The 18,868-nt window shown below is 32.8% G+C and overlaps 1 protein-coding gene across 1 annotated transcript; it reads left to right on the plus strand.

Moving 5' to 3' along the window:
* Positions 1-6,021: 6,021 nt before the first annotated feature.
* LOC132036087 (beta-glucuronosyltransferase GlcAT14A-like) lies at positions 6,022-12,257 on the plus strand. Its single transcript, XM_059426321.1, has 4 exons — positions 6,022-6,865; positions 7,743-7,818; positions 7,911-8,026; positions 11,272-12,257. The coding sequence occupies exons 1-4, from the start codon at positions 6,277-6,279 to the stop codon at positions 11,784-11,786; spliced, it is 1,296 nt and encodes a 431-aa protein (XP_059282304.1). The 5' UTR covers positions 6,022-6,276; the 3' UTR covers positions 11,787-12,257.
* Positions 12,258-18,868: the final 6,611 nt, after the last annotated feature.

The following is an 18,868-nucleotide window of genomic DNA, read 5'->3' on the forward strand; positions in this document are numbered from 1 at the left end:
TTAAGTTTTTAGGAGATATATACATTTATAACATTCTAATATAAAATTTTGAGCGTAATACGAAGCCCTCGATCGACATATATACACATTTCATACGTTTTTCATAAACGAAATTTAAGCGAACTTTTTAAGCCTTGAGCAAGATATACACATTTCATACACAAAAAATTGAGCGATTATTTTAAGTCTTAAATGTTGTATTGCAGCCAGATACAATGTCACAGAATAGACAATTTTAAGGTAAATCTAACATGAACTTGAGAGGGATAAGGCACCGTTACCCCCCGAACTATACCCGAATTTGCTACGACACACCTACCTTTCCTGGTCCTATTACCTCCCTAAACTTATTTAAAACGGAATAATTACCCCCCCTAAACGCTGATGCCTCACCTCATACCTTAGAGTGACATACACTCTCCTTGCCACACATGCGTATTTATTTGTTTTCTTCTTCTTTTTTTTTTTTTTTCGCCTTACGTGTCAATTTTTTTTTTTTAAAATAAAAATAAAAATTGAATTTTCATTAAAAAAAAATGAGTTTTAAAACCCCGTCTTTTTTTTTTTAATTTGAAAATTTGTTTTTTTTTAAACCCATTTAAAAAAAAAACTAAAAACATGGATTAAAAATCAATTTTTTTTTAAAAAAGGATTTTTAAAACCCTTTTGAAAAAAAAATTGAAAATTTGTTTTTTTTTTTAAACCCGTTTTTGAAAAAGAAAAAAAAAACTGAAAAATGATTTTTTTTTTTTTAAATATGGAAAACTTGATTATTTTTTTAAAATGTCTTCAAAAATCTTGATTTTCATGATTTCATTTTCTTAGGACACTTTTATTTTTCAAATAAAATCCGGAAAAGTGTTTTTCTTGCCAAAATGTGAAAAAAACTGAATTTTTATAAAATTTTGAAAAAAATTAATTATTTTCTTAACATGTGGAAAACCCGTTTTTAAAAAACTAAATGTGGAAGACTAGATTTATTTTCTTAAGAAAATGCATTTTTAAGAAAAAAAATTAAGTTTTCCCCTTTTTTTTCTCTCTCTCAAAGAGAGTGAAACACACTCTCTTTGCCACATCAAGATTTAGGGGTAATTATTCCATTTTAAATAAGTTTAGGGGGGTAATAGGGCCCAGGGAAAGGTAAGGTGTGTCGTAGCAAATTCGGGTATAGTTCAGGGGGGTAATGGTGCCTTATCCCAACTTTATACACGAAAATGTGAGCGAAATTTTAAGCTTTGAGCGAGATACAAATGTCATACAGTTTTCATACACACAATTTTGAGCGGATTTTTTAAGCCTTGAACGAGATATACATTTTTCATACCGTTTTCATACACTAAATTTTGAGCGAGCTTTTTAAGCCTTGAGCGAGATATACACATTTTATACAACTTCCATACATAAATTTTTGAGAGAATTTTTTTAAAAAATAAAAATAAAAAATATTTTTTTGAAAAAATAAATTTTTTTCTCTAAAAAAGCATGTTTTGTATAGAGTTTGTAATGTTATGTTTTGTAAATAGAAAACTTTTGTCACGTTTCGTAAATATTTCTCCTTAATATGTATATATACGTACTTTACCCTTTGAAAAATTTATAACTTAACACTAACCCGTTTGGCCATGAGAATTATTCACTTTTTTTGGGAATCTTTTTTTTACTTTATTTAAAAATTAGCATTTATCCATGAAATTTTTTGAAAAATACCTAAAATCATGTTTTCACTTTTTTTGCACTTTTTGTACATTCAAACAGCCAAATATTACTTTTGCAAAAATCATAACCAAACACAACTTCATCTTCAATTCCAACTTCGAAAATTTCAAATAAAGTAAAAAATATTTAATTTATATGGCTAAACTGCTTATTTTGAAATAAACAAAAAATTATTTCAAAAAAAGTAAATAATTCTTAGCCAAAACTGCAAAAAGACTGCTTAAATAAAAATTCCAAACATACAAACAACAGTCCCAATTCCCAAAAGAAACCTTGTGAATTACTCAAAAGAAGCTTACAAGTCATAAAGTGATTCCATTAGTAATGGAGTAACAAAGGAGGGAAAAACTTGTCCGCATCGGCTGTATACACCCAACTAATAAATGATATTTGTCATGTTAGTTAATTATAATTATTAACACTTAACTATAGTTAACCAAGTATTTTGCACATGATCTTAATTAAGATTATTACCAAAGTATATTAACCGTAACTCGACAAGTAGAGTACTTTTTAAATAATTAAGTTGAACATTTGTTTCAACTTTGAATACTTTTTAAATATTTTTGTTTTCTTCTTAACTAATATATTTTACAACATGTTTGGGTTTGTTCCTTTTCTGATGATCATCAAAACAGGTGCGCTCTATTTAACAATAGACATCGCAAAAAAGTACGTAGATTTACACTTAACATAACTAGAGTATGGGATTTACTCCTATCTACTGTATATGCAACGTTTTTTGTTCTTTTTCATCATGCGGGATTCCCTTTCAACTTGAACAAAATATGATCTTTAATTTTGCATATTTTTGCTTGCATATGTACTTCATGAAGTATGAAGTTAAGAAATCACCTGTTTTAAGTCAATTTTTTTTTTTTATGATTGATGAGCTTAATTTGAATCCAACGACTTCAAGGATGATGCAAAGCTTCAGAATTTGCACACTAGACGAAGAATGAATCCGACGACGGCAACCCTAAGTTGTGATGTTACTTTATTAATTTTGCTTCCTTTTTAAATTTATTTCTTTATTAACTTTGCTTCCTTTTTAAATGTTTTCTTTATTAAAATTAGGACTCTAAACCTTAGTTTATTATCTATGGTTAATTTAATTGAGTTGGGTGTATACACCCGATGTGGGTAAGTTTTTTTTCAACAAAGGACGTGACACTTCAAATCTGAAACAAACATTTTTCCTGCTCGTGGCTATTAATTCCCACAAATAAGGAAAATAATATTTTCTTCTTCTCAATTTATGGGAAGGTGTTTGAATATGAATTTTAAAATTTGTGGTCTAAAATAAGTCATAAATTTTCTTTGTGATTATAAATCCTTATAAATGAGAAATTTAAAGTTAAATTGTAGCGAAATATGAAAAGATAACATTCTTTTTTAGACTGATCAATAAAGAAAGATTGAGATGGTAGAAGTAATTCACGAAACATTAAAGGGAAAATGACATAAGGTACCTACTTAAGACTCTTTATTACAAATTATATAGATAGTTTTCCTTATTTATAAAACATAACATATTTTACGAAACATGATGGATTTTCATACATTTTTCATTTTTTTTCCAGAAATATATATTTTTTTTTAAATTAAAATTATTTTTTGAAAAAATATATATTTTATTTTAAACTTTTAAAAAAAAATTATATTTTTTAATTTTTTTTTTAAAAAAAGTTTTGCTCAAAGGCTTAAAAAATTACCTCAAAGTTTTGTATATGAAAGCTGTATAAAAAATGTATGAAGTGTGTATGTGTGAGCAAAATTTTTACTATAATTTTTATACACAAAATTGTGAGCGAAAACTTTAAGCCTTGAATATTGTATGAAAGTTGTTACAACGTTGTTGTAGTTGTATTAATTTTCCAGAAACCTAATATGAACTTTATATATGAAAAATGTGAATGAAATTCTAAGTCTTGAGCGAGATATACTCATTTCATACCGTTCTCATACATAAAATTTTGAGCGTAATGTTTAAGCCTTAATTGAGATATACACATTTCATATACAAAATTTAAGCGAACTTTTTAAGCCTTGAGCAAGATATACACATATCATACACAAAAATTTGAGCGATTATTTTAAGTCTTGAATGTTGTATCAAAGTTGGATATAATATTGTTGTAGTTGTATTAATTTTACAGAAATCTAACATGAACTTTATACACGAAACTGTGAGCGAAATTTTAAGCCTTGAGCGAGATACAAATTTCATACTGTTTTCATACACACAATTTTGAGCAGATTTTGTAAGCTTTGAACGAAATATACACATTTCATACATTTTCATACAGTTTTCATACACTAAATTTTGAGTGAGTTTTTTTAAGTCTTGAGCGAGATATACACATTTCATACATAAATTTTTGAGCGAATTTATTTTAAAAAATAAAATAAAAAACTAATAATTTTTAAAAAAATTAAAATAATTTATTTTAAAAAAAAAAATTAAAAAAAAAAATATTTTATTTTTAAAAAAGCATATTTTGTATAGGATTTGTAATGTTATGTTTTGTAAATAGAAAACTATCGTCACGTTTTGTAAATATTTCTCTTTAATATGTATATATACGTACTTTACCAAACATTAAATGGAGTAAGATTTTGCATAGCAACAGCCACGTGTAGGCTTCCTATTGTACTCTTAAGAGCTATGACGATGACAAAACATTCGGATCGGCGCTTATTTATATTAGTAATTAAGAGCTGTGAGGATGACGAAACATTTAGATCGACGCTTATATATATTAGTAATATGTCATGTGGTGTTGAAATTAAAAAAATTACTAATATAGAATATAACATTCCATTTTAAAGAGAATTAAAAAAAGGGAAAAGGCTCAAATATGCCATCAAACTATCGGAAATAGCTCATTTATGCCAACTGGCAAATAATTATGGAACATTTATTATCAACTGGTATCGAATGGCTCATTCCGGCGTCATTTTTTGATAAAGTCGATTTTACAATCACAGTATATGACGGTCAATCACTAATTAGAGGTCACATCGTTTAATTAACCAATACAAATTAAATCTATAAATTATTCTTAAAACACGACTCAAATTTGAAATTGGTTTAATTAAATGACATGGACACCTAATTGGAGGCCAAGTGTCATATGCTGTATTGTAAAACCCGTTGATGAAAAATGGCATGGATGAGTCATTTGCGATAGTTCGATGACATAAATGAGCCAAACTATTGACGAATGGCATAAATGGTACCATTTTCGATAGTTCAATGGCATATTTGAGCCTTTTCCGTTAAAAAAATAACACTTGCCTGTAAAATAACGAAATGATGTTAATAAACATCATTTGAGTCGAGTTTCTATCTTCCAAGGTAGGACAAATTTTGCATACACTGTACTCTCCCTAGATCTCACTTTGTGAATTTCACTAGATAAGTTATGGTAAAGTAATTTAAGATAAACATCAAATGCCAGTAAAGTTTGGGGAAAACAACACCAAATATCCCCAAAATATAAAATATTTAGCCCCCATGCTCCTTCTAAAGTAATTTCACTTCTACTCCAGCTAACCGAAAATATTTACCCGACATGCCCACTCGCCCAAACTCCTTCCTTCGTGATACCATCGCAATATATTTATATATCATGACGGAGAGAAAGAATAGCTATTCATTAATCTTATCTCGATATTTACATACCACGATGTTATCATGATCACAAGAAAGTGTCTCATCAATGATCAAGACTCCCCACGATCTATAACAATATATGTATATAAGAAGATGGTATCATAGAGATATTTTTTTTGAGAAATATGTGTCTTTTTGAATAAATGAATATGATCATTCATAATACCAACTTAGTATATTTATATACCATAAGAAAGTAATGAGAATATGAACGAGTAATTATTTTAATTTAAAAGGGCACGGTCGTTCTTTCCCCATTTTTTAATCAATGATGTTGGGAAAAAAATCAAATCAAATCAAACAATACAAACAGAGCCCCCCAACCTCCAAGTCCCTACCAGCAAAACCAAACCTTCATTTTTCACCCTTTCACCTACCAGCATTGGTACGAGGGATATGAATAAATAATTTTGAGGTTATAATTTAGATGAATTTATTTCACGTTTGGTTAAAATAAAATCATGATATAACTAATTCAGGAATCAATTATTACGGGATTGTAATATTATTTTATCCCTGTGAAAGATTGAAATAATTAATTTCGAGATAACTAATCCGGGATAACTGGTTCTCAACCAAATGACCCCTTAAAACAAAATCTTTAATTTTATACATCCTCCAAATAATTACACTGTCCATCTCCCTACCAAATAAAACACAGATTCTTGAAAACTTCATCAGATCTTCACCACCATTTTATAACTTAGGATTCACAGCACACAATTCTTAGATTCTTGAACACAATTCTTCTAGATCATCTTTCTTCTTCAACCCATCACTGAAATTTCATTTAAAAAAATACAATCTTTCTTCTTAAACCCCTTACTGAAATTTCATCAAAAAAAGGAACAATCTTTCTTTACTCTGTTATTTATTAGTTCATGAAGAAGCTGAAAAGCTTTTACAAACACCTGAAATACCCACCAATAAGTGAACGCAAATGGATCTTTCCACTTACAATCACCTCCCTTTTTATCCTCTTCATCTTCTTTCTCACAACCTTAATTTCACCAAATGTACTACCCGTTTTCAACCACTACACAACAACAACCCTTTCTCATCACAACAACCTTAATTTCGTCGAATCAAAACTCCACTCTTTACCACGCGCTTCACCCCACGCGCCCCCGCGTTTCGCTTATCTAATCTCCGGGTCAGCTGGTGGTGGTGGCATGTTGAAGAGAACACTTCAAGCTTTATATCATCCTAATAATGAGTATGTTGTGCATCTTGATGCTGAGTCATCGAACGAGGAGCGGGTTGATTTGCATGATTATGTTGTGGGTGACATGATGTTTAGGAGATTCAAGAATGTAAGGATGATTAGTAAAGCTAATCTTGTCACTTATAGGGGGCCAACTATGGTTGCTAATACATTACATGCTACTGCTATATTGTTGAAAGAAAGTGCTGAATGGGACTGGTTTATTAATCTTAGTGCTTCTGATTATCCACTTGTTACTCAAGATGGTAAGCCCCTTCATTATGCTTATTGAGTTTTGAGTTGTTGTTATTTTCATTTCTGTTCTGCTTTGATTACACTTCTTTCATGCGGAGGCTCTATCAGAGGCCGAATTTAGGATTTCTCGAAGATGGGTGCACTATTAAAGAGCATGCTTTCTCTTGAGTCGAGGGCCTTTCGCAAACAGCCTCCCTACCTTAGAAGGTAGGGGTATGGTCGGCGTATCCCAGACCCCACCTTGTGGGATTACATTGGGTATGTTGTTGTTGTCGGGTGCACTATTAAAGAAAGGAGAAAAAGAATGTATCAAGTGGGAATTGAACCTCTTGGTAAATTACTTAGCTTTCAACCAAGTGCATCATTAAGCCTGCCTTTTGTAGCATGGATTCCTGAAAGTAATACTAGATATATTTTAAAAATTATACACATACTATATCGAGTTTATTCGGGTGACCATGGTTCACGTGACCCTTGTTTAACACATAAATTCGCCACTGGCTCTATTGGAAACAGTCTCTCTACCCCACAGAGGCGTATCTAGCATTAGGTAGGGGTTTAATTGAACCCATAACATTCGACGCGGAGCATAAATTTATTTGTAAAAATTACTAAAACAGTAATAAATAGTAGATATGACCACATAACCTCAAAAATAGAATGGGTTCAATGCTAAAAATCTTAAGATTGAACCCGTAGAGTTTAAATTCTAGATCCGCCTGTGACACCACAAAGGTAGGGTAAGTTCTACGTCCATCCTACCTTCCCCAGACCCCACTTGTGGGATTACACTGTACATGTTTTTGTTGTTGTTTTTGAGTTGGTTATCTGTTGATTTATGGATTAATGGGGTTTAATTTGAGTGTTGATTTATTTTGTTTGGTTTAGATCTTATTCATGCATTTTCGCATTTACCGCGGGATCTTAACTTCATTGATCATACTAGTGATATTGGGTGGAAAGAGTAAGTAATTTTTTCCTTTTTCTTTTTCACGATATTGAATGGGAATATAAAGCATTGGGTGATGTTTACTTGTTTGGTTTTTGTTTCTGAAGGTTTCAAAGGGCAAAACCAATCATCATCGATCCGGGGTTGTACATGAATAAGAAATCTGATGTTTTCTGGATTACACAGAGAAGAGGTGTGCCAACAGCTTTCAAGCTTTTTACAGGTGATTTTGGCATCATTGCGATCTGCCATTTGCTACAATGAATTGTCTTGAATTTTTTTCATCGCAGCTGCTTTAATCGGTGATGTTTGAAAAATTGACAGATCAAATTCGTTTAGTAGAAAAATATACAGCAGTTCCTCTGTATCTGTGTAGCTCTGTTTGCCTTGGTGTGCCATCCGTTGTCTTACACCAGTAAACCCGTATTATGACTTGCTGGTACAGATATAACTTTTACCATATTGATTTCTCCCATCTGTCCTAGCCTTGGTGGACAGAGTTACCTGGTACCTGTTGCTGGTGGAAGGTGGCAGGTATCTCGTGGAATTAGTCGAGGTGCGAGCAAGCTGGCCCGTACACCACGATTATCAAAAAAATAAAAAAAATATTACTTTTAGCCAGTGTTGTCAAAGGCGCGCTTAAGCCCTGAAGAGAGGCTCAAAACATGTGAGCGCTTCGCCTCGCTTTATTTGCGCTTCAGTGTCGTCAACAAGGCTCCAAGACATACTTTTCCTTAACAATGAGCCTCTGTTGAAGAGTTGACACTAGCTAATTGATATGTCCCTTTATCGTAATGTTTTTACAATTTCTTTGTCCATATATATGTTGTTCATGCTTATTATTAGTAGTCTTGGACTAAACATATATATATATTTGTATTTTTTCACCATTGCGCCTTTTTTCATTAAAGCCCACGCTTTATTTGCGCTTAAAGCCCCAGCTGACTTTAGAGCTTTTTTGCGTTTTTCTCTTTTAATAACACTGCTTTTACCATATAGGGAAAATCCATTGGATAGGGAATTCTTTTTTCTTACGAATGGATAATGCTTGAGGATTTTACTTTTGTACTATAAACAAGTTCAACAGATGTGCCTAATGCAGTTAGAGTTTCGCCTTTGACTTCTTCCTCTGACAATTTGTAATTTCATTAATAAAAAAGAAGAGTGATGCCTTTCTTAATCATAAACATATTCAGTTAAACCTTCAGAGGAGGTATAAGAAGAGTCCAACATGGAAGGTCAGAGGATGTCTCAACTATAAGAAAGAAATCACAAGTATAAGGAGAATCTGATGCAGGAATGAAAATTTTCAATTGATAATTTTATTATAGGGAAGCATTGGTCTTGCTTTGATGACTTTCTTGGAAATATTTTGAGCTCCATGTGAGTTTAGAGGTTATGGTAGTTTGAGATTGATAAAAAGGACCATGCCAGGCATGATGCTAATAATTTGATATCCCTGTATTAAACACAAAAAATTATGATACATTAAGTGAAGGAAATGGTTCTTGATTTCAACAGCAATCACATTTGTCTTGGGATGGTTCTCAGTGTTTCCAACACCTGTGGATGCAGGATTTGCAGACTATATTAGAGAAGTATTATGTATTCGACCAGATTTTGGCCATGTTTATGAATGAATACACGTTTACTTGGAAAAAAAAATAATTAGAGAAGTATTGCTGACCTGACACGCTGCTGTTTCAAGTGATAGATTAAATTTACACACATTAGTTTTATTCTGGCCTCTTGTTACAGTTTTCACAATGGGTTGAAGGAAGAGGATTGCTAACATAAATATAACATAGGAACAGCTCCTATATACAATTTTTTGACTAAGTAATTTTTTTTATTAATGTTGGGAACAACTCCCATATACGAGTATTATACCAAAAAGTATAGAACCTACAAAAAAATATGTTTCTCTGTGAAAGACAACCAATTTTATATACAAATCGGGACCTCATGGATGCACTGTCGCGACCCAAGTCTATGGCACATATTTTCTGCTTTGGGCCTAGGCCCGCCCAGATTTGTCTTTTTGGGCTATGCCACATCGAGCCCCAAAAGCGTGTGTACCATGTGAACTTGAACTATGACTTATATAGATCTCTACTTTCCTCTCCCATTCCGATGTGGGATTCGCCTTAGGTGTCTTGCGCACCTCATTGGGCCTTACTCACTCACCAAGGGCAGAAACTTCACTCGCTGAGGAAAGAAAATCAAGAATTTTTAGGGAGAAGGATTTGGCCCTGACTGATAAACTAACAAGAGGAAAACGAAATGCAACTCATCTGAATAAGACCAATTGGCATGGGCCATAGACAGAGAGGATAAAAGAAAGACATAGGAATTTCCCTCTGAGGCTAAAGGGGCCTTTCTCCATTAAGGAAGAAGATTTTCAGAAGCTTGCCAGCCTAGAAGCCTGCAAGTTCTGCTTGACCCACCCTCATCAGCCCGCCCTCCGTCAGAGGTGTCACATGCACCAATAGATAACTCAGCATAAGAGGCTAGTCATCAAATGTACAAAGTCATTCTCTATTCCATATATATTTCTCCGATTGCTCTATTTCCATATAACCACATGAGTTCCAATAGGGCAATATCCGACGTGCTGCTTCAATCTCTTTCATTTTCCATAAGCCCTGCTGAACAGTGCCTCCTTCATAGTGCCAGACATTGTCCATCGTGTCCCGAACCATCTCAAAATCTCTCACCACAAGCTCATAGCTAGCTGGCAATGCAAAAGGAGGTTGTCCACGTCTTTGCCCGTGTAGTTGCACATAAAGCACCAATTAGTATATGTGATCCTTCTCTTCCTCAAATTTTCAGCTTTCAGGATTGGCCCCCTTGCTCGCAACCAAGTGGAAAAACACATCTTTCTTGTCCCCATCGTGTTTCATACCCCAGTTTCTATATTGTATATGCCATTTGGTATCAACTTGGATTTTTCTTGTGCTATTCCTTCAGTTTGATGAACAGTTTCGACCAAGAAAAAGTATACGTGGATACAAATGTCTGTACTGACACATTTTATTAAGGAGCATATCTGCATTGTTTGTTATAGTAATGCTGACTTTGACAACATGATAAACGATTTATTTTCATCTAATTCTATTTTGGTGAATATACTCATTGGCTAAGATTATTAGGTATTCTAAAAGTAAAATCTTTGAAGGTTTGTTGGTACCTTCTCAAAAAAAGAAAAAAGATCATTCAAGGTTCATCTTTTTACTGTCAACATGAACTTGTAGCAGCTCTGTATTTCTATTTGACATGAAGTTTGGACTTTGGAAGGAGCGTTCTTATTTAAGGGAATCTGTCATTAATTGTTTTACTTTTGTTAATGATTATTTTGAGGGGGCTAGAAAGGATAAGATGATGAGCAAGAGTTGAACATATGGAACAAGAGCTTCATTTGTTCCTCGTCCACAAAATTGCTAAAACTTTGGTCTTTCCTCTATTCAGGGTCTGCTTGGATGGCGCTTTCTCGACCCTTCATAGACTTCTGCATATGGGGATGGGACAACTTGCCTCGAACTGTACTTATGTACTATGCAAACTTCATCTCAACTCCAGAAGGCTATTTCCACACTGTCGTCTGTAACGCTCAGGAGTTCCGCAATACCACAGTAAACAGCGATCTGCACTTTATATCGTGGGATAACCCTCCAAAGCAGCATCCTCATTACCTTACACTTGAGGACATGCAAAAGATGGTTGACAGTAATGCCCCATTTGCGAGAAAGTTCCATCAAGATGATCCCGTGCTTGACAAGATTGACAATGAACTCCTGTTTCGAGGTCAAGGTATGTTTGTCCCCGGTGGCTGGTGCACAGGAAGTCGAATGAACGGGACAGATCCATGCTCTGTAGTGGGTAATACCACAGTCCTCAGACCTACTGCAGGGGCAAAGAGATTGGAAAATTTGATAGGCTCTCTCTTGTCAAATGACAATTTTCGATCCAGACAGTGCATATAGTGAAAACAAGTTTTTGAAAGTAGATTTCTTTATGATAGTCTTCATATAGAGGAAAGCTGGTGATGTTATGAGTTGATGGTTTTCTTTCGTCAGAGTCAAGACAATGTATCATTTGCTTCGAGATTCGCATTCACGAGTTATACTGCAGGAAGAAGTGCAAATGTAGAGTATTGCTACAGAAAAGCGAGGGCACGTGAATCCGGTCGTGGTTTCCTGCTCTACCAACGTTTCACTGTATTGCAAGGGATTTTCAATTCCCTTATGCTGAAGTTTTTTACTACTTACTAGGACGGAGAATTTTTGGAGTGTGAGCCCTCGCGGTAGGAAGTGTCTCAGGTTTGTTACCCCTTTAATGTGTAACCAATCTGGTGAGAGTTTCTTTTTGTTGTAAACAATATTAAATAGGATCTACTTATGCAAATAAACGGATATTGGAATTCTTTCTTCTGTGTTTGTTTTACTATTTTTTTTTGTGGTTAAATTCTTGTTTTGGAGGTCGAGGGGGGAGGCAGTTTGTTGGTGGTGAATTAATGGATCATAAACTGCACCTGCTGTTGTTTGATACTATCGTTGGGAGATTTTCTCAGACCTTGTTAGTGCCTGCATGTGTGTATTCAGCAGCTTACACTGTCTATGTATAAAAGTTCGAACTCTTTCGACGCATACAAATTAGAGTATTTTTCTGCTTGAATAATTGTGAAAATTTCGAACGTAATCTCTAATTTTGCATCGCACACATTTGTGGTTGGATAGAATGGCTTGGTTGACCAAGAACCCAGCATTGTGTGATTAGAGTTTATTTAGCTTCTGAATGTCTACCATCTCAATTTTTGCGAGATTTTACCCCTTTGGCGGCTAAATAGACCACAAGGTTCACAGAGTATATGTTTTTCCAGGATTAGGCACTAGACGTACTTTTCGACAACATCAACCATATTTGGAGTCTTTGACACCTGCAAAGGGTGTTCATGGTTCGGTTTGGGTCGGTAACCAAACCAATTTAGCCCTTTTTTTAATTTCTAAAACCATACCAAATCAAATATAATATATATCCATCGGTTTGGTTCTATTTTTAATGGTATTTCTCTCTTTCACTTTTTTCCTACGATTAGGGAAGACTTTTCCAACTTATAATTAATCTATTATTACCCTTTTATTGTGGGAGCTACAGTTTTCATGGAATATGGGAAAATGTCGATCTATAAAGCTTTAATTAATAAATTTCATAGTTGTTTCTTTGAATAAATGAGTTTGGATTCATAGATTTCTTTTCAGAAATGGGTTTAATGTGGAAAGTTCATTAGCCTAATAGAAATAAAGAAAATTTGATGAAAAAGTAAACAAAGTATTTAAAATTATTTATAAAAGTGTAATATATTGTGTACATATAATTATAGAAATTGTGTATATCATTTTTCCGGTTTGGGTCGATTTTTTCTTCGGTTTATTTTTTATAAAATCAAACTAAACCAAGTATTATCGGTTTTTTAAGTTTCAAAACCAAACCAAATCCAAACCAAACCTAAACAACTATCGATTTGGCTCGGTTTATGGTTTGGTTTGGTTTGGTTTTAAACCAAACCGTGAACACCCCTACGTGCAAAAAGTAATTAAAAAGAGTGCATAAAACGAAAGTACCGTAGGGTCTGTTTGGAAAGTCACCTGGTAATTGGAATTGGTGTAATTACCAAGGTAGTAATTACACCAACCTGTTCGCTTGTCATAACATAATTACAATGTAATTACAAGCATGTTGTTTGGTTGCACTAGTGTAATTACACAATTAGTATAATTTTAAAATAAAATTTAATTTTCAAAAATAAAAATTAATATTTGAAAAATATGTGCCTTTATAAATGATATTAAATTAGGTACATAACAATACATTTTTTTTTTTTGAAAATATATTAATTAATAATCATATATCTATAAATAATATTATAAAAAATAATTGATATATATTTTTCAAATTAATAATATTGTATTTTAATTAATTATAAAATTAAAAGCAGGCTTTTTTGTGAGCACAACATGGATTGGATGGTTGACAAAAAAAATAAAATTTATAAATATAATGCCATTACATTATTCAAATATTTGACAAAAAAAAAAATCTATCAACTGTAAATGATAAATAAACAACATGCAATGTGAAATAACAAACCAATAGTACTAAAGAAAATAAATTAAAATCGAAAGTATAACCTAAATTCAAAATTCAAAAGAAAAAGTTTAACATAATACTCTTATGTCAAATTCCGACATTACATAAATAAGTTCCAACGTAACTTAAGTAAATATAATTCAAAAGAAAGGAAAAATATAAGTCTATAACCTCATTCATAACGAAATTCTACTTTAATAACATCACTCATTATTTTTCAAGTCTGATAATGACTCATTCTTTCTAATATTAAGAGGTGTAATTTCAAAAATTAGAATAATGACACAAGTATGCTAAATGAATAATAAAAAAAAAACACGAGTAATTATATGGAATCACAAGAAGTATAGGTTGAAAATGAGAAGAAAGGAAATGAAAGAAAAAAATATATAAAAAGAAAAATATTTTTAAAAAATAAAAATAATTAAAAATAAAAAAGAAATATAAATAAATTAAAAAAAAGGAAATTAAAATAAAACAAAAAAGAAAGAAATTAAAAAGTAACTCTATAATTACAGGGTGTAATTACACCAAACTCCTACCTAACGAAGCTGTCTGTTTGGAAAGCCACCTGGTAATTGGAATTGGTGTAATTACTAGCGTAGTAATTGCACGGTATAGTAATTACGAGGATTTGTTTGTTTGTCATAATGTAATTATAATGTAATTACAAGCATACTGTTTGGTTGCACATGTGTAATTACATTCTTAGATTAGTTTAAAAATAAAAATTAATACTTGACAAATATGTGCCTTTATAAATGATATATTAAATTAGGTATTTAAGATACATATTTTTTCTTGAAAATATATTAATTAATAATCACATATTTGTAAATAATATTGTAAAAGTAATTGTATATATTTTACAAATTAATAATATTTTAATTTAATTAATTATAAAATTAAAAGCACACATTTTGTAAGAAGCTAGATGTTTGACAAAAAGATTAATATTTATACATATAATGTCATAACATTATTCAAATGTTTGACAAAAAAAAAAATCTATCAATTGTAAGTGGAATATGAACAACATGCAATGTAAAACAATAAATGAATAGTGCTAAAGCAAATAAATTGAAATCGAAAATATAACCTAAACTCAAAATAAAAATAAAAAAGGAAAATGCATAAAAACACCCCTAGACTTGCCTTGAATTTGTTGTAACACCCCTATACTTTGCGGGAGTCTTATAACCTCCTTCAACTATTTTAAAGTGGAATAAATACCACCTTATTTGCTGACGTGACATAGACAACCAAATGAAGATCTTGCGGTGTTTTACACGCGCTTTCACCCATAATTTTTTCATTAAATGTTTTTCTTTTCCATATTTTATAGGCAAAAAATATAGATTGGCCCCTAAACTATCACTAAAAAGTCACTTTCACACCTTCACTATACTGGTGACCTATTACACACCTAAATATTTAAAAAGTAAATTTATTTACCCTCTGTAAACTGATGACCAATTGCACTATGGGAAGTGTAACACACTCTCTTGCTACATCAGCGCCATCTTAGAAATTTCCTAAATTTTAATTTTATATTCATTTCCTTTTCTTTATTCATTTGATTTTCTTTTTATTAATTATATTTACCCTAATTAACCACTAAAATCCTTCAATAATTATATCTTTTTCATCACCACCATCTCATCTCACCGGAACCACCAATCTGCCACCACCATCGCCACCAGTTTCACCATCACCAATCCACCACCAGTTTTACCACCACCAGTCCTCCAATAATTGTGGACAAATGAATTTGAACGGAGGGAGTATTAGCAAAACCCACTGGCTAAGGAATATGTTTTTGTTTGACCCTCCATTCGTTTTCTCAATCAACAATCCACAAGTGTATCTCCTGTCACAGCTTGCGTTTTAAGATGGAAGAGTTGAATTCCAACGAGTCTTGATGCGCAGTAGTAATTAGTAATTTTTAATATTTATCTTATCTTCATCTTCTTCCTCTCCACTCTCCACCAGCCCGCCACCAGCCTGCTTTCTTCTTCTTCTTCTGATGGAAACCGCTGATTCCAGCTCCAATTACAAATAGCTAATGACAGGGGTTAAGATGATTTGATTTGATTTGATTTCTTGCATAGCTAATGTCTAATGGGTTTGATCCATTAATTGATAGATCAAAAATGGTGGAATTGAAGAGAACCATTTTTTTTTTTAAATTTCAGATTTTTTAATTTTTGTTTGTGACTTTGAAATACGAAGAATATAAGGGTTTGGGGGCGTCGGGGTGGGGGTGGGCGTGGAGATGGAGGAAGTGGGGGGGTGGGCGTGGTGGTAATGAAGATGAAGAAGAAAGCGGGGAAGAAGGAGTGAATTTTTTTTATAATTAAAATCTATTTTTTTAATTATAATTTTTCATTTCGGTATTGGGTTGATAAAGAAGAAGCTCGCTGCTGGAGACGAGTTCGTCGGAGCTCCGGCAGAGGGGTGGTGGGAAGGTGGAGGAGAAGGGCGAGGGGTTGGGGGTGGTGGTTGAATAAAGAAGAAGAAGGGGGAGGGGTTGAAAATTATTTTTTTGATTAAAATTTAAAAAAAAATTACTTTAATTTTGACCTAACCTTCTTATTATTTAAATATAATTCTTTTTAATGCCACATCAGCTCTCAGGGGGTAAATAAATTCACTTTTTAAATATTTAGGTGTGTAATAGGTCACTGCGTATAGTTAAAGTGTGAAAGTGATTTTTTGGTGATACTTTAGGGGTCAATCTATGTCTTTTGCCTATTTTATACTTGAGAAAAGGGTCAAATATACCCCTCTACTTTAGTTTATTAGTTAAATATATCGTTAGCCAAAGTTGATAAATATACCCGTCCCGTTAAGAAAGTACTTATCCATACCCTTCAGATAACATAAATCTCCAATTCCACCTTTCATATGTAGTTCCGAAAATGCAAAACTCTCGTGCAAACAAATGGTGTTAATGGTAGAAAAGATGACCCAATTACCAAGTCCAACGAGGTGTGGAGTTTCAGAGGGAAGGAAAGGATTGTCCCTGGTGCCAACTTGCGGATGGAAATGAAGAAAAAGCCATGTCAGATTTAGAATCGGGCAGGTGCACAAAAATTGCACCACTGTCTCCAGTACACTACATCACAAGCAACAAGATATCTGGTAAGCGAGCCTTTGGCAAGGAGCATTGAGAAGCTGTACATAAGCTCAAGTAAATTAGCATTTCGTGCTTATTATATTTGTTTCATTCATTCATTAGTTGCTTAACTTTGACAGACACCAGTCTTGGCCCCAAAGACTACTTTCGATATGGAAGGCTTGTGAAATCAGATAAACAATGGTAGCTTAAGCTCCTTGTAATATAAAATTCAAGGGTGAACCTTTCATTTACAATGTCATTTTGCAATTTACATTCTCTATGTCTTTTAATGAGTTCATTTCAACTGTTGTTAATTTGTCCCATTTCACCAAAGGTATTATACGCTTCCAGAAAAACACTTCTAGTTGGTGATAACTTAAATATTTAAATTACCCAATTTCACTAAAACAACCCATACCCAAATATACAGCATTTGTATAAGACAGGAGGAGAAGTCCAAATTGCCATTGTAGAACCTAAATCGCCATTGTAGAACTTTGTAGAAAACCCTAACTTTTCTCTCTCTTTTGATACGGACTATTTTGATATGGACGGACTGAGTGTTGAGGTCGTACAGGGGTATATTTGGGTGAAAGAAATATTTTTGCGGGTCAAGTCGGATCGGATATGAGTTGTTTTAGTGAAATTGGGTAATTTATTTAAAATTGGGGATTTATGTTGTCTGAAGGGTATGAATAAATACTTTCTTTACGGGAGGGGTATATTTATCAACTTTGGCTAACGAAGGATATATTTAACTAATAAACCAAAGTAGAGAGGTATATTTGACCCTTTTCCCTTTATACTTTCATCAGCTACGTGTAATTACCATCAACTTTATTGGCCTTCTATTTTATTACCAAAGAAATACTACTTTAACATAAAGATGCAAGTTTTTTTTTTTCCAGTCAAACTCTCTATGGATTGCTGAAGTTCTCGGAGAACTCCATTTCCGACCGCCAAATTCTTCATTCATTTTTTCTTCACTCCCGCTACAACCTTTTAATTGCACGTACCACATTTCTACCCAAATTTCGCAACATCTCTATTTAAATTAAAGTGGACCCAAATCACAATTTGTTCAGAGACCATAAATTCTTCTTGATGAATTATCGAAGAGCCCAGTTATGACTGGCTTCTTCGTTTTCTGATTCAATTTCAGAAAAGTACAGTTTTTCTAAAAAAATATATAACAATCCAGTTATCTCGGTCTTTTTCTAGTTATGGCTCGCTTTAGATGAAAAAGCACTTGAAAATCAGCCTAGGAAGTAGAAAGAACGAAAATTTAACTGAAGGTGTCGTTTAAGTTTGGAAATTACTAGAGGTGACTTGTAGGGACCACATTAAGTCAAAACCCAATTAAATTTGGGATTAAGAAAATTGGGGTTGAAAACGTATTTTGCCAAACTTGTTAATCTTTTATAAAATACAAAAAAGACCCCAAACCATTTAATCCAACCCCATTTATTTCAACCCAACATCGGTCCATATCAAAACACACGAACTTCATTCAAACACACGATCATCTAAACTGCTCCTTCAAACTTTTAAGTTCAAACCCCGAACCGATCTCAACCGCTAAATGTGCTTCTTCAAACCGTCATCAACCTCTTGGTAGCCGCTCAACAACGAATCGTCTGCTTCCATTTCTCTCAGGTAAAATCGCTCAATATTTTCTTCATTTTTAAAGTTAGGTTTTGAAATCAAAGTAGAAAAATGATGATTTTGGTCGAGAGAAGAAGAAGAATAACATGGGTTTGTCCGTAATGTTGTTTATTTTGTTAAAAGGAAAAATTA

Source organism: Lycium ferocissimum, chromosome 11, assembly GCF_029784015.1.
Source record: "Lycium ferocissimum isolate CSIRO_LF1 chromosome 11, AGI_CSIRO_Lferr_CH_V1, whole genome shotgun sequence".
In the NCBI taxonomy this organism is placed as follows: Eukaryota; Viridiplantae; Streptophyta; class Magnoliopsida; order Solanales; family Solanaceae; genus Lycium; species Lycium ferocissimum.